The following is a 13,053-nucleotide window of genomic DNA, read 5'->3' as shown; positions in this document are numbered from 1 at the left end:
AGCCACAGAGATGGGACGGGAACATCCCACCAATTCCCATGGGACAGCCTCTCCCCCAGACAGCTGCTAATGGTGCATATGTAGAACACAGGCTTCTCACTGGCCCAGCAGCCTGCTGCTCTCCGCCTACTCCACCGTAGCCGCTGGTAACAAAGCAACGTGCTCAGGAGCCTTGCCAGAGGCTCCCACACCCCTGCACGACAGAGTCTAGAATTAGTATCTGGGGAATGAAGAATGAGGTGCCAGTGCTGCAGTCTGATGGGCTAGGGCAGCCCCATGCTCCTTGCTAGGAGACCTGAGTCCTGGATGAGAGCCTTAATAAGCAATTTCCCTTTTCTCTGTCTAAACCCCAATCCCACAGGGGACCGAACCTTTGCTTTTGACTCCGTCTATGTCACGAATAGCAACATTATGTTTTTACCAGAGGTGCAATACGGGACTATATAGGGGGAGGTGAGGGAAATTAAACACATCATAGGTGATGATAATTCAGGGACTGTAATAGGATCCAAGCCATCAAAGTGCTGTGCAGTAAGACAGAGGGGGAAGGAGGAATAGATGGGGAACTGAGGCACAGGGAAAGACTAAGTGACTTGGTCAGGTCACACAAGGAGTCTGTGGCGGGGTGGGGAATAGAATCCAGAGTCCTCATCCATACTGTACTAGCCTTCTGTTTCTGGTCAGTTTCACAGACAGGGCACCTTTCACTGCAGCTGGACAACTCTTGGCTTTAGAAAATAGCTGCTATTATTATAATAGACTTTTTTCTTAAGTGTGCATGGAACTATTTCCCATGGGCCTTAGGTTTTTAAAGCTTGTTTTCATACAGCCTAAATGATGGGCTGGATTCAACCTTAGACTGTCCCTTTATTTCTTGAGGTTATGTTACCAATTGACATTTCAAAAACATATTGTCACAGGCCTGCTCCTTTGCCACTCAAGCCCCTGGGCATTTCACCACCCACTGCAACAGGGCTTAAGTCCCATGTTTTCTGTATTGTCAGAGCAGCAGCATAAACCTGATTTTCCTCCCTGCTGACTCTACCCAGACCCACCAAATAAGATTGTTCATCTCCCCACCAGAAAGGAGCCTTGGGAAGATTCTGTGCTGCCTGTGACACTTTGATTAATTAGTTTAAATGTGTGAAGCTCCCTGCAGATGAAAAGCACCAAGTGCTAAGTGTTGTTGTTGTTGTTGTGAGCCTCTCTGTGTTACAAACCAAACTGTCTTGATGGGGGAGCCTCTAACAGAACACCTGAAAACAGGCATGCAAAGCACTTTATTCCCCCAGAACATTGCAGAACCTTAGTGATCAAAGCAAGTTTGCTCTGTGCTCACAGAACAGATTTCCCTTTGTAGCAAGCTGCAACACAGAGACATAAACCATCACTTGTCTTTCTCTGCCCCAAATCCCCCATGCTCAGCCACTGCACTCCCTAGTTATGCTCACCAAATACCCAGTTAACACCCTACTCAGCTGCTTGCCTGCAGTAGTTTATCCCCAGACCGTTGCCCAGTTGCTTCCTAATCTAGGCTCTGATGCTGTAGTCAGAACCGCTTGGGTTCCACTTGGAATCAGGTGTCACGTTAATGTATCTGATTGCAGGGTTAAGACCATTGGGCTTGTCTACACTGGCTGTTTAATTTGGATTAGGGTAGAATGTGAATTTAAAGCTAACTCCATGTATGGACACTCATTCCAGAACAAGAATGTCTTGTTGCTGTGGATTAAATTACCCCTGAATAACTCCACATGTAGACAAGCCCAATTACTCTATAACTACATTCCACCCCAGCTCTAATTAACAACTTTCTGCAACAATTAGGCTTGAAGAGACTTGGCTCTTTGCTCCAAACAGAAATGCCAGGCTATGGGCAGCAGGGTGATTAGGAAGGGGCACACACAACTTGTCCTAACCGTCATTTCATCAAGTTACGGAGTAAAGGAAAAACACCCTCCTTCCTTTCAGTGCTATTTCTTTGTATGATGGGCACCTACCACAGGGCCCTTGGGCAAAGCTACAGTTGTAAGACACAGTCAATTAGCAACTACTTTCAGGGCTGAAATTTCAGAACAATCCTTGAATAAACAAGTACTCCTAAATCTCCTTGTCTCCCTTTCAAGGAAAGCTTGGGGCAAAGGGGGTGCCCAAAGGGGATTGGACTTTCTTTCATTTAGGGCCTGCACCAGTCAGATGAATCGGAGTTTTGCAACTGATTTCAATGGGAGCAGGAGCCAGAACTTAGACCCCCATCCTGCAATCAGCTTTATCCTGCACATTTCTGGGTTCCATAGGGACTGGAGGGGTCTGGCTGCAAGGACCTGATTGCAGAATCAGGGCCTTCCTTTACCTGGCTGGTTGGTTTGATTTCATTCCAGGGCTTCTGTATTTGAATGTCTGCAGGTTCTATTTTCATTGTTCTGCAGGTTCCTAAATAAATAACAAACTGCTAGAATTGATAATTGCAGAGGTTTCCAGCTTCACCAGGAGCCCCCAAGTTGCATTGGCTGCAGTTTTCTGTTTGACCTTTCTCTGCCATTTCATGTCTTCATTGTTCCACAATCTCCATCTCTAAACAGTTCGCACAGAAGAACTCTGCCAGTGCAACTGATTCCAGCAAACAAGGTAAAAACACCAGCCCGGCAGCCACCCTTCTCACTGCAAAAAGGTGCATTTTTACATCCAGACAGTTAACAGGGTGTAAAATCCTAATAGAAACAAGGGGACAGCATTGTTTCCTGGATGTAGCTAGTCAAGACCCGGTGGGGATATAGGGTTAACATCACCTGGACACATCCAGGCTGAAAACGATGTGAGTCTTGTCTCCACTAGCATTCTACACCCAGATAGTTATCTGCATGTAATACACCTGTTTTTGCAGGGATGCTCTTACTCTCACGTTCACCTGATGCTCTTCTGGCTAGCAGAAGCAAGAAACATCAGGGATTCTATCTTTCTGTCTATCTAAGGAGAAAGAGACAACTTTGGTGGATGTGCCTGGTCTCTCATCTCCCTACCAAGCTGATACTAACAAGATTATGCAGATGAGACACTTGGTAGATTAGAAAAGCCCTGCCATGGGGACTGGGGGGAGAGCTGTCTGATGATCTGTTAGAAAACCAGCTCTCTCTGCAGCATGTGGTATCATCAGAGGTGTTTCTACTGCCTGACAGTGCAGCTCAATTACTCGGGCTTTGTGAATCAGTGTACAGCTGGGTCTAGCTTGAGCTTTCGCTGATGAGACCTGTAAATAGCTTAGTGTCTTTTCAGGCAGCTGCCTATTGACTTTTTCCTTTTATATAAAAATATATATTGCTCCTGTAGGTGTCTGTGAACAGACTCCCAATTACTGGGAAAGGAGCTGGCTGGCTGATGTTTTCTAGAGCTGTAAGATATAAAGTCTTCCCAATGGAAACTGAACACGTTACAGCCATTGGCCTTAAATAACTTGCAGGGGCTTTTTAAAAAACACAGTGGTCATTGCCACAGCTTCAGTTCCTGGCTCTTCCCTTTTAAGAACACCAGGGAGGTTAAAGCAGAGGGAGGAAGACCTGCTGGGAGGTCACCTTCTCCAGCTGCCAAGCAGTGACATCAAGAGTTAGACATCTAAATAGCAGATCTAACTACACATTGCAACCTGGTCGTCTCGTTTCTGGAACCAGCCTTGTGCTATAGCCCCAGGACCAGGAGTTGCTCTGTTGAACACAGAGCTCTCTGTAACTAATCCTCTTCCCTGCCCCACACCTTTCTGGGATAATTCATAAGGAAACCAGCCCTGCCTGGCGGATCTCTGCTAATTAATTTGTACAGCTAGGAAATGGCCATTGCTGGGGTCACTGCTCCTGCTAGACAGGTCAATAGCTGTTCCAGTCTTCCATGAGAAATTAAATCTTTGCTGTTTATTTTTCCTGTGGGAGCCTCTCTCTGATGCTCATGTTAGTAAACAGATGCAGTGTGGTGCGCTTACGGGCTATGATGTATTCATCCCTTTAAATCATGAGGATCCCACAGCTAATACCTTGCTACATGGCAACCATTCAGCATTGCGGAGGTTGCTAGACCTGCAGTGGCCCTCAAGCCAGCGACCTCAGCACGTGGTACCCTCTCATAGGGTATACAAACTGTATTCGAACAAATGTTCAAGTGATCTAATATATAGGCTAAGAAAAGAGAATCTGTACATCTTGGTACAGTGCTTAAATTATTCAAAAGTACAAAAGTTGGTTTAAAAGTAATACAGTATATATAATACAGAATCAGCAATAACCTATAAAGATTAAAATATGTATTGATACAATTTACATGTTAGCATCCAAGCATTCGGGTACATCATTCCTGGAAAGTTATACAAAGAGTTGTGGAAATGTGTGGAGATTGTCCCTCAGTAACTGAGCGTTTAGGGTTGGTTGTCTGTTAGAAAATACAATCCATCAGGGAAGTATTTCAGTTACTTTCCCGAGTGTGCTCCTCAGCGGCATTCCAGCTCATCTCTCCGGGTACTGCCGATATCCGGTGATGTGTTCTTTGTAGATGTCCCTCGACCACCTGATGGCATTTGACACCGTGTGTTGCTGTATCAGCCGAGTGTAGCTCTGACTGATTCCGCCTTCTCTCAACACTCACTCATTGCTGGGGTCCGATGCACCCAGGGCTCCAGCGATCAGAGCGTGAGTTTGAACCTGGTTTGTCCAATGGTTAAAGTGGAGGGGGAGCTGAGCCACAACTCCTGAGTTCTATTCCAAGCTCTGCCGCTGATTTGCTGTGTGACTGTGAGCAGATCATGTTGCCTCTCTGTGCCTCAGTTTCCCCATGTGAATAATGAGACTAATACTATTTACCTACCTCACAGGGGCTTGTTGAGACAGCTAGTTAATTAATTACTGATCATGGGAAAATCAGATCCTGAGGGTCTTTCTCAGGCAAAACTCTCACCGAGTTTTAATACCTGCTGATTTTAATGTATTTTAGCTCATGATTTGTAAGTGCGCTGTCCAAGGTGTCAGATAATTAACGAGATATGAACTTTCCATGGTTCTGATAAGCATCTAACTGATCACGTCAGTGGGTGCCATGGCATCCCATCTCTCTATCAATTCCACACTCACCAGATTATGCAGATGAAACACTTGTTTGGAGGTTTCTCCAAATGTCTTTGCTCTGTAAGTCTAATCAACAAAGTATTTTAGACCCAGATCCTCAGATCTGTTTAGGGTCTTCATTCTGAAATATTAATAGCTTTAGCCTCACCATAGCCTCATGAGGGACAAACATATCATTATCTCAATTTGATGGGGAAACTGAGGCATGGGACATGAAATATGTGCTGACTCCTGATCCAAATGCCTCCAAAGTGTGGGGCTGGTGAGATGCCAGGTTCTTGGGTAGACCTCTCTTGGAACTGGATTTTTTTTAAAGGTTGATTTGTTTGAACAATTTGAGCCAGATCCTCAGTGGGAGTAAATCGGTGTCAGTCCCTGGGTTTCAGCAGGAGCGTTGCTTATTTATGTGAGCTAAGGCAATGGCCTTTTTTAAAAGAAATTGGGCAAAACTGGGCAGTTCATAGTTCATCTTCACTGATCTTCATAAATCGATTGTCATAGCTTTTTAGACCAGAAGGGACCATCCTTGTCCTGTACATTTGGTCTGCTCACCTGCAGAGCCCAAGCCAGAGAACCTCACCAGTAATTTCTGCATCAAGCCTGGAAATTTTGTTTGAGTCACACACACAAAAGGACAGCTTCATTGCAGCTTTGTGGAGGCTTATCCAGGATTTAAACCCAGCATGCCTCTCTCCCAAGCTGGCAGTCATAGTCTTTGGTCAGTAAGTACAACTCCTCCCCTTATGCAAAATAATATAGGCATGAACAGCAGCAGAATCAATAGGTTTCTACAGGAATTTATCTAAAACCCAATAGAACTCAATCTCCTTCTTTGCATATGTTTTTGGAACTATCCAATAGAATTCAATAGCAGGGAAATAATTCTCTATGTAATTCTCTAGGTAAAACTTGTCTGTTGGCAGGTTATCATTTTCTCACTGGGAGACCATGGTAGGTGGCCTAGTGGTTTACAAATGACCTTCATGCTACCTGGACATGAACCCAACAAGAACTTGCCCACTGATTTGCATTTTTTAAATATCATTGTCTTGATTTTTTTCCATAGATTTCCCTGTTTTACTGATCATTGTAATAGCTGTGTCTGATACAAAGAAATCAACATATAAATAAGCATGTCACCAGCTCCCACTCATTGCTAGCACTCAAGAAGCCAAAGCATGAATTATCTCCCAAATTAACTGGGCTTGAAATTGGCTAGCGCACGTGGCTCAGCCCATCTTTTATCTAGAAGATCTATTAATGGGCTATGCAGGCTCCCTGAAAGGTAACACAGCCGGCAGGAAAGTTACTTGATGGGTGATAAGGAGGGAAATCTTGAAGTGGGATTTATTATTTGAAAACTTTCTATGGGTGTTTTGTCCTCTGCCTGGTTGGGGGGGGCAGCACTAAGGAATGATGCAGAGTGCATTGATCCTTGCTCCCCCAAGCCATCTCACCAGGCAGGTCCAGGCCCCTCTGTTCTGTCCAAACATTCTGGGAGTGCAACGGAGCCAGCCCCATCTCTTTAGCCACATGCTGGGGCCGGTCCTCGCCCTGCTGCTGGCCTCTTTGTGCCCAGGGGCTGAAGCTCTCCGAAAGAGTCAAGCTGGCAGAGCCAGCTGTGCCCGCACCCCAGCCTAGAGCACGTCAGAGGCGGTGGGCGGGGCAAAGAGTAGAACTCCTCAAATCCTCAGCTCCCCCTCTGCCTTCCTAGCCCCTTTTTGTGCTGGAGGAGGGGTTGCTTGGCATGGGAGGGGCTCTAACCATGGGGCTGTCATTCAGAACCTGGCCATGGAGTCTTTTGCCTGCAGACAGCACCTTGCGCTATTGTGAAACTCTCAGTTTGCACCACCATAGCTTTTAAATGGTAGTTGTTCCAGCTAATGTTATTTATGGATTAAAACTTCCCCGGAACACAGCTGCGAGGCAACTGGCTTGAGCCGAGCCTGATCGATAGATTTCTCTTCTCTACACGGCTGCCAGTGCCGATAAACCAGCCCATCGATTTTCACGTGGTGTTTATGACTTCTGAAGTATTGGTTGTATTATTATTTTTTCTTCCCCCTCCATTCGCCGGTCCCCTGCTGTACTGCATTTAGGGCTAAACCCTTCTGAGCCAGGCTTGGGAACCCTTAGGAGATGCTATCTAATCGTAGGCCTCTGTGCATCAGCCGCCTGCTGCCGAGCTCCCGGGGGTCAATTTGTGTCAGTATCGCACAACTGAAAGGAAGCATTAAGGAGTTTTTGTTTTGCCTTGCTCTGAATCAATAGGCATCGAGCTAGAATGGAGTTAACATACCACACTGGAGAGACTGCTGCTACCACTCCTGATATGTGAGCTGCTCAGAGATGGGGTGCGGGGGCTGGGGAGGGACCTGGGAAGATAGTTCACTACTGGAGCCTGGTGAAAGCCACTCGAATGAGAATCTTGATTGTGTCTTTGAAGAGGTCCTGGGGCACTGTGCCTGGATGATGGCATTACCATGACCTCATTCTGCCTCGTAAAGAACTTTCGCTCCTGAGAAGTCAGGGATAGGCAGGGGGCAGGATAAAATGAACCCAGCCAGCAGTTCGACCGGCTTTCCTAAAAGAGCAAAAGTGAAGCAAAATGCTTTTTGAAATCTTGCACTTCTCCTAGCCTGGAACCCTTTGCATCCCTGGGAGAACTGTTCGGAGGGTTTCTTTGTTGCCATGCTCAGAACCCTGTATGAGACAAACATAGGGTAACTCTACTCAGCAAAACCACCTGCCTGGCAATGAATCTCAGGGCACGGGTGAGCTGACTTGGGCTCATGCCTCAGGACTAAAAAAGCAGGGAGATGTTCCTGCTTGGGCTGGGGCCCAGGCTCCCAGACTCTTCCCCCTCGCTAGGTTTTAGCCCAAGCCCGACAGGCTACCCTGCTATTTTTAGCCCCTGCCAGCTCACGGCAGTTGACCCAAAGAGTCCTGTGGCACCTTATAGACTAACAGACGTTTTGGAGCATGAGCTTTCGTGGGTGAATACCCACTTCACCCACGAAAGCTCATGCTCCAAAACGTCTGTTAGTCTATAAGGTGCCACAGGATTCTTTGCTGCTTCTACAGATCCAGACTAACATGGCTACCCCTCTGGCAGTTGACCCAGGCTCTGAGAGTAGCTGCTGCAGCCTGTGTAAACATAGGCTGCTCCAGCATTCAATTCCCCAGAGGCAAACCCCTTGAGTGCCACTGATTTAACATGGAGCCCCTTGCAGGGATTCACAGTTATTCATCAGACCCAGCGGCGATGGATGCTTCCACAATTTGGAGCCTCAGGACTTGAAAAATGAAATCATCAGAATTTGCTCTGTTTGGGAGGCAAACTGATTTTTGCCCAGAAGAAATTGCAAAAAGATTGTTCCCTGTATTTTGCTGAGAATTTTCCATTTCTGGGATGCTGTGTCTGAGCCCAATCATCCTCCCAAACCCCGAAATGTTGCTGATTGTCACTGTGCTTTCCTGATTCAGCAAAGCACTTAACTCTATGCACAGGTGTAAGCCCATTGACTGCAGTGAATTGACACTCATATTTAAAATTCACTATGTGTTTCAAAGCTTTGCTGTACTGGGACTAAAGCTACCATAGTGGTAGATGTCTTGCCAAACCCTAGATGGGAGGATGACGAATCGAGTTATTCCCCCAAGCTGATTAGTGAGAGCATGGGAGCTGGAGCCAGCCCCGAAAACTCAGCAGGATCTGTTTAGAGGGACTCATGGCAACCTTTCCTTCACTCTCAGACGAACTGGCCATGTTTTGTCAGGGTCCCCTCTGAAACCGGAAACCCCCTGCCTCAGGCATGCTAGAAACATAACCTAGGTTTTGCTGACAGCATGGACCACCGCTGGGGTCTGTTCTGAAGCAAAGACCAAGAGACTCTGCATTTTGTCTGTTCAGCTGACACTAGGTAGCTATCTCCCGATCTACCCATTGTAGGGTATTTCCAGGGAACTTGTCAGACCATCTGGCTCGCAGCGCTCTAGTGGCTATGCCATTCTGAGAGGCAATGCAGGCACCAGAGGGAAACATGCCCATTAAAACTAACATCCGCGAGACTGAGGGGCCCTTAAAAAATCCCATGGCTCTTTTGGGAAGCCTCACCATGGCGCCCTGGCCGAATTCGCACTTTGGGAATTCTACCAACCTCGCGTTCCCTTATGGCAGAGTGCTGGAGAATATCCTAACTCAGGAATGCCAAATCCAGCTCGATTCTGATGTGGTGAAAGCCCTAACTCACCAGTTGTGAGGCTGATTTCCCCTCTTTGTAGATAGAGAGGTTAAGTGCTGGCAAAGTGGGGGCTAAAAAGGAAACTCACTGCAACCTTATCTAGGTTCTGCTCCATAATTATATCTCCACTAGAAAATTCTAAAGGGTGGAGCATAATACCATGGAAAGGGGATTATTCTCTATTAAGTATTATAGGTCCTTAGAGTAATTTCTATATAAGCCTGTCACATTTCTATAGTGCCCTGGTACTTTTACTCCTGTTAAATTCTACAGGACTTTTCCATCAGTTCTCCCACTCAGTTTTAATCACACAAGTTATTCTTCACTTCTTGTCTGAAACGGTTGTGTAGTGTTTTTGCATGTGGTGCCACATTCAACCCCAGAGATGGCTGCATTGTAGCGGTGGAAGAAGTTATCCTGGTACGTAGTACGTATATCAGGAACGCTTTCTGACCCCTTTGCGGTACAGGTGTTATGTGAGTGTGCGTTTTTTTCAGTATTCTGTCTGATATTTATTTGTTCTTCTGTATCCCCTCTGACTTAAGGTGGACTTGATGAGAAAAGAATATTCAGAACACAATTTTAAAAAATGATTATACTAGTACCAACATATTCTATGCCTTTAAGAGGTTGGTTAAGTGGCTATATGCATACACTGTGCATAACATGTTCATAATCATTTTCTTATATAATAGGCAATATATATATCCCAGCTAGAGTAGCGCCACATTTTGATCCCACTGTGTGATGGGCAAGGTGAAGATTTTGTCACCTGTGAGTGGCACGCCAGGTGCTCCCGGCACCCTCTGGGGCCTCCTGCCCCCTGCAGTGGCTGAGAGTTCTGGGGCCTTCAGAGCCTGGCATAGCTTGGAGCTCCAGGGCCCCTGCTGGCTGACAGCTAGGGCCCCTGCTACCCTGGGGCTGAAGCAGAAAATGTCATGGAAGTCTGTGAAAGTTACAGAATCCATGTCTTCGGTGACATAATCTTATCCTTAGTGGTGGGCATTGGAAGGATGTCCCCAAAGCTAAGAGTTAGAAGTCATGGCCTCCTCCACCTTCTCCCCGACTTCACTGAGAAGCAATCTGATTTTCTCTTCTCTGCACTTTTATCTCTCTTTGGCATAAGTCTCTTCAATTTCCTTCGTCTCTGGAAACGTCTACATTACCCAGTCTTCTAGTCATTTATGGCCAAGTTTTCTAAATTTGGGTGCTAATTTGTATGTGCAAATGAAGATTTGTGCATGCAAATACCAGACTGCATGTGCAGTCACCATTAATGCAGAGTTTAAACACACAGTTATTGGGTGCAAGCATGTATAATCTTTGAGGATCTGATTTGGGCCAAAGACTGAATGAATGAACTCGTCCAATAGCCAATAGCCAAAGATGGAAATGCATTTTGGCCACAGAGCATTCCAAACTCTAGGACATCATAATCCATATCTGTAGTTTTGATTCCAGGTGCTTTAAGGTGGTATTGTCCTTCTCTGGAGCAGTTCAGGAGGCATGAGGAGTGTAAAGGTGCAAGTAAAAGGTACATGAAGCGCTACCAGCGTTGGTATTGGGACTGCATATAAAATGTGCTATGGTTTGTCCCTTTAACAATCTGGGTCAGAGAATCTATAATGAAGATTCATGGCACTCGTCATCAGACATGACTAATGTGGGTAGATGCACAGATTTGATAGGGAAAACCCAAGCACTGCTTGGAACACTTGGAAAGTGTTCTTCAACTACAGTTTGAAAGCACTAGAGAGCATTCATAGATCTCAGTGCAATTATCTTTTGCTTCTAAATAAAAGCGGATGGGAGCTTATCCTGGGTGAGCCCCGAGGTACCAAACGTAGAGCTCAGAGGAGGGTGGTATCCTTTTCAGTCATTGAGGACATCTTAGAGAAGCTCCTCTGAGCGAGAGTCGAGGGGGTGGCGTCTTCACTTAGAGCGTTCAGTAGTCTGGAGAGGATGGTCACCTTAAACTTTTTAAAGTCCTGGCCCATGAAGACATACAGGATGGGATTCATGCAGCTGCTGGCCGCAGCCAGAGCCGTGGTGATGGGAATCCCAATCTTGAATACCACATGGGAGACTTGCTCATGCTGTGTTTCCAGGAGGTTCAGGACATGGTAGGGGGTCCAGCACAAGAAGAAGGTCACAATAATTGTGACAATGATCTTGAAGGGCTTTTTGGATTTGGCAAGCCGATTTCGTTTCAGCTTGACAACAATGATCATGTAACAGACTGTGATGATGGTGACGGGAATGACAAACCCTGTCAGAAACCTGACAAGGTTTACAGTCTGGTGTCTCCTCATGCCCAGAGGATGGTCATACTTATTCCCAGACAAGGTGTAGTTACTAAAACATATCACATTGCCTTCGTGAGTTGCAGTATCCCGGAAAACGAGAGACGGGGAACTCATTACCAAACCAAGCACCCAGTCGACGACGCAAACCAAACATGCCAGCGTAGTAGTTCGATGGTTTTGGGCCCAGACTGGAAGGACCACGGACACACAGCGGTCTAAGCTGATGGTCGTCAGCAGCAGCACACTGCTGTACAAGTTTAGGTTGAGGAGGAAAGAATTTAACTTGCACATGGCCGCCCCAAAGACCCAATGGTAGTTCATGGCAGTGTACGCGATATTCAGGGGCAGGAAGACGTTGAAAAGAAAGTCGGCAACAGCCAGGTTGAGAAACCAAATGGCATTAATGGACTTTTTCATCTTGAAAGTGATGATCGTGATGACTAGGCCGTTTCCCAGAATTCCCAGGAGGCAGGTGAGGCTGTAGACTACAACAGAGAGGATTCTAGCAATGTCTCCTGCATTGTGCGATGGCTCTTGCTTAACTCTAATTGTGGTGGAATTATAATAATCATAATCATAATCCACCAAGTAGTCATAAGAGTAATTGTAGGTCTCCATTACCTGTAAACAAATCACAACAGTTTCACCAGGCGGTTCTTCTATAGACTATCCCTCTGCTTGTTTCTGTGTACAGGGCCAAATCAACAGGAGTGAAGAATTCAGGATTTGTCCCACAGACCTTAATTTGTTGTGTAAAGGGATTGCTCCATGCTGCCTTAAATGCATGTGTCTACAGCTCTCCACAGGAGCTGCATACCTGCAGGTGAGGACAGAAGCTGGCAGTTCTGTGCATGTATCTAAGAGTAGAATGTGCACTATGATGTCACAAAGTGGGGTTAAAATCATGCACGGGGCCAACGGGCTGCTCTTGTATACACATTTGACATGCAATTTCTATGGGAAAACCTGCCTTTGGCCGCCTGCAAGCCCCTCCAGGACTGGTCAGTCAAATATAGCAAATCCTGGCTCAAAGACATGAAGGAAAGACTGCAGGTCATGGTGTTTAAGAGTGTCTGTATTGGTCTAAACACTATCTTCTCCCGTCGACATAGCTCCTGCCTTTCAGGGAGTTGGAATACCTGTGCAGACAGATGCTCTCTCATCGGTAGCATCTTCACTAAGAGCTACAGCGGCAGCGCTGTAAGTGTCGACAAGCCCTTAATATGGATTTACACTCATAGGGCCAAGCGGAGGATTTCGCATTTGGTACCACGGGGCAGGATCTAAAACTGTTTGATTTCATCGAGGTTTGGAATCAGGCCCTTGCATTGCAAAATAGGTCCGGTACAACCCACCCACCACCCAAGGAAGCATCTGAGGCTTAATTAATTGGTGCTCTGT

At 46.2% G+C, this 13,053-nt stretch overlaps 1 protein-coding gene across 3 annotated transcripts in view; it reads right to left on the bottom strand.

The window, feature by feature from the left end:
- Positions 1–8,012: 8,012 nt before the first annotated feature.
- CMKLR1 (chemerin chemokine-like receptor 1) overlaps positions 8,013–13,053 on the bottom strand; it is a 42,445-nt gene continuing 37,404 nt past the window's right edge. For 2 of the 3 annotated variants that reach the window (XR_004003021.1, XR_004003020.1), the window contains exons 3-4: positions 10,119–12,273; positions 8,013–8,023 (exon numbers count right to left, since the gene is read on the bottom strand). Coding sequence is in view for 1 of the 3 variants with exons in the window: in XM_030583340.1 (XP_030439200.1) it covers positions 11,197–12,270 (1,074 nt within the window). In the remaining 2 variants the exon portion in view is untranslated. Of the gene's footprint in view, positions 8,024–9,120; positions 12,274–13,053 lie in introns of those variants that run through there. The other variant, XM_030583340.1, reaches the window with a different exon arrangement.

The sequence above is a fragment of the Gopherus evgoodei genome, chromosome 13, assembly GCF_007399415.2.
Source record: "Gopherus evgoodei ecotype Sinaloan lineage chromosome 13, rGopEvg1_v1.p, whole genome shotgun sequence".
NCBI lineage: Eukaryota > Metazoa > Chordata > Testudines > Testudinidae > Gopherus > Gopherus evgoodei.
Note: the sequence above shows the minus strand (reverse complement) of the source record. Positions and strands in the feature narration are given on the sequence as shown.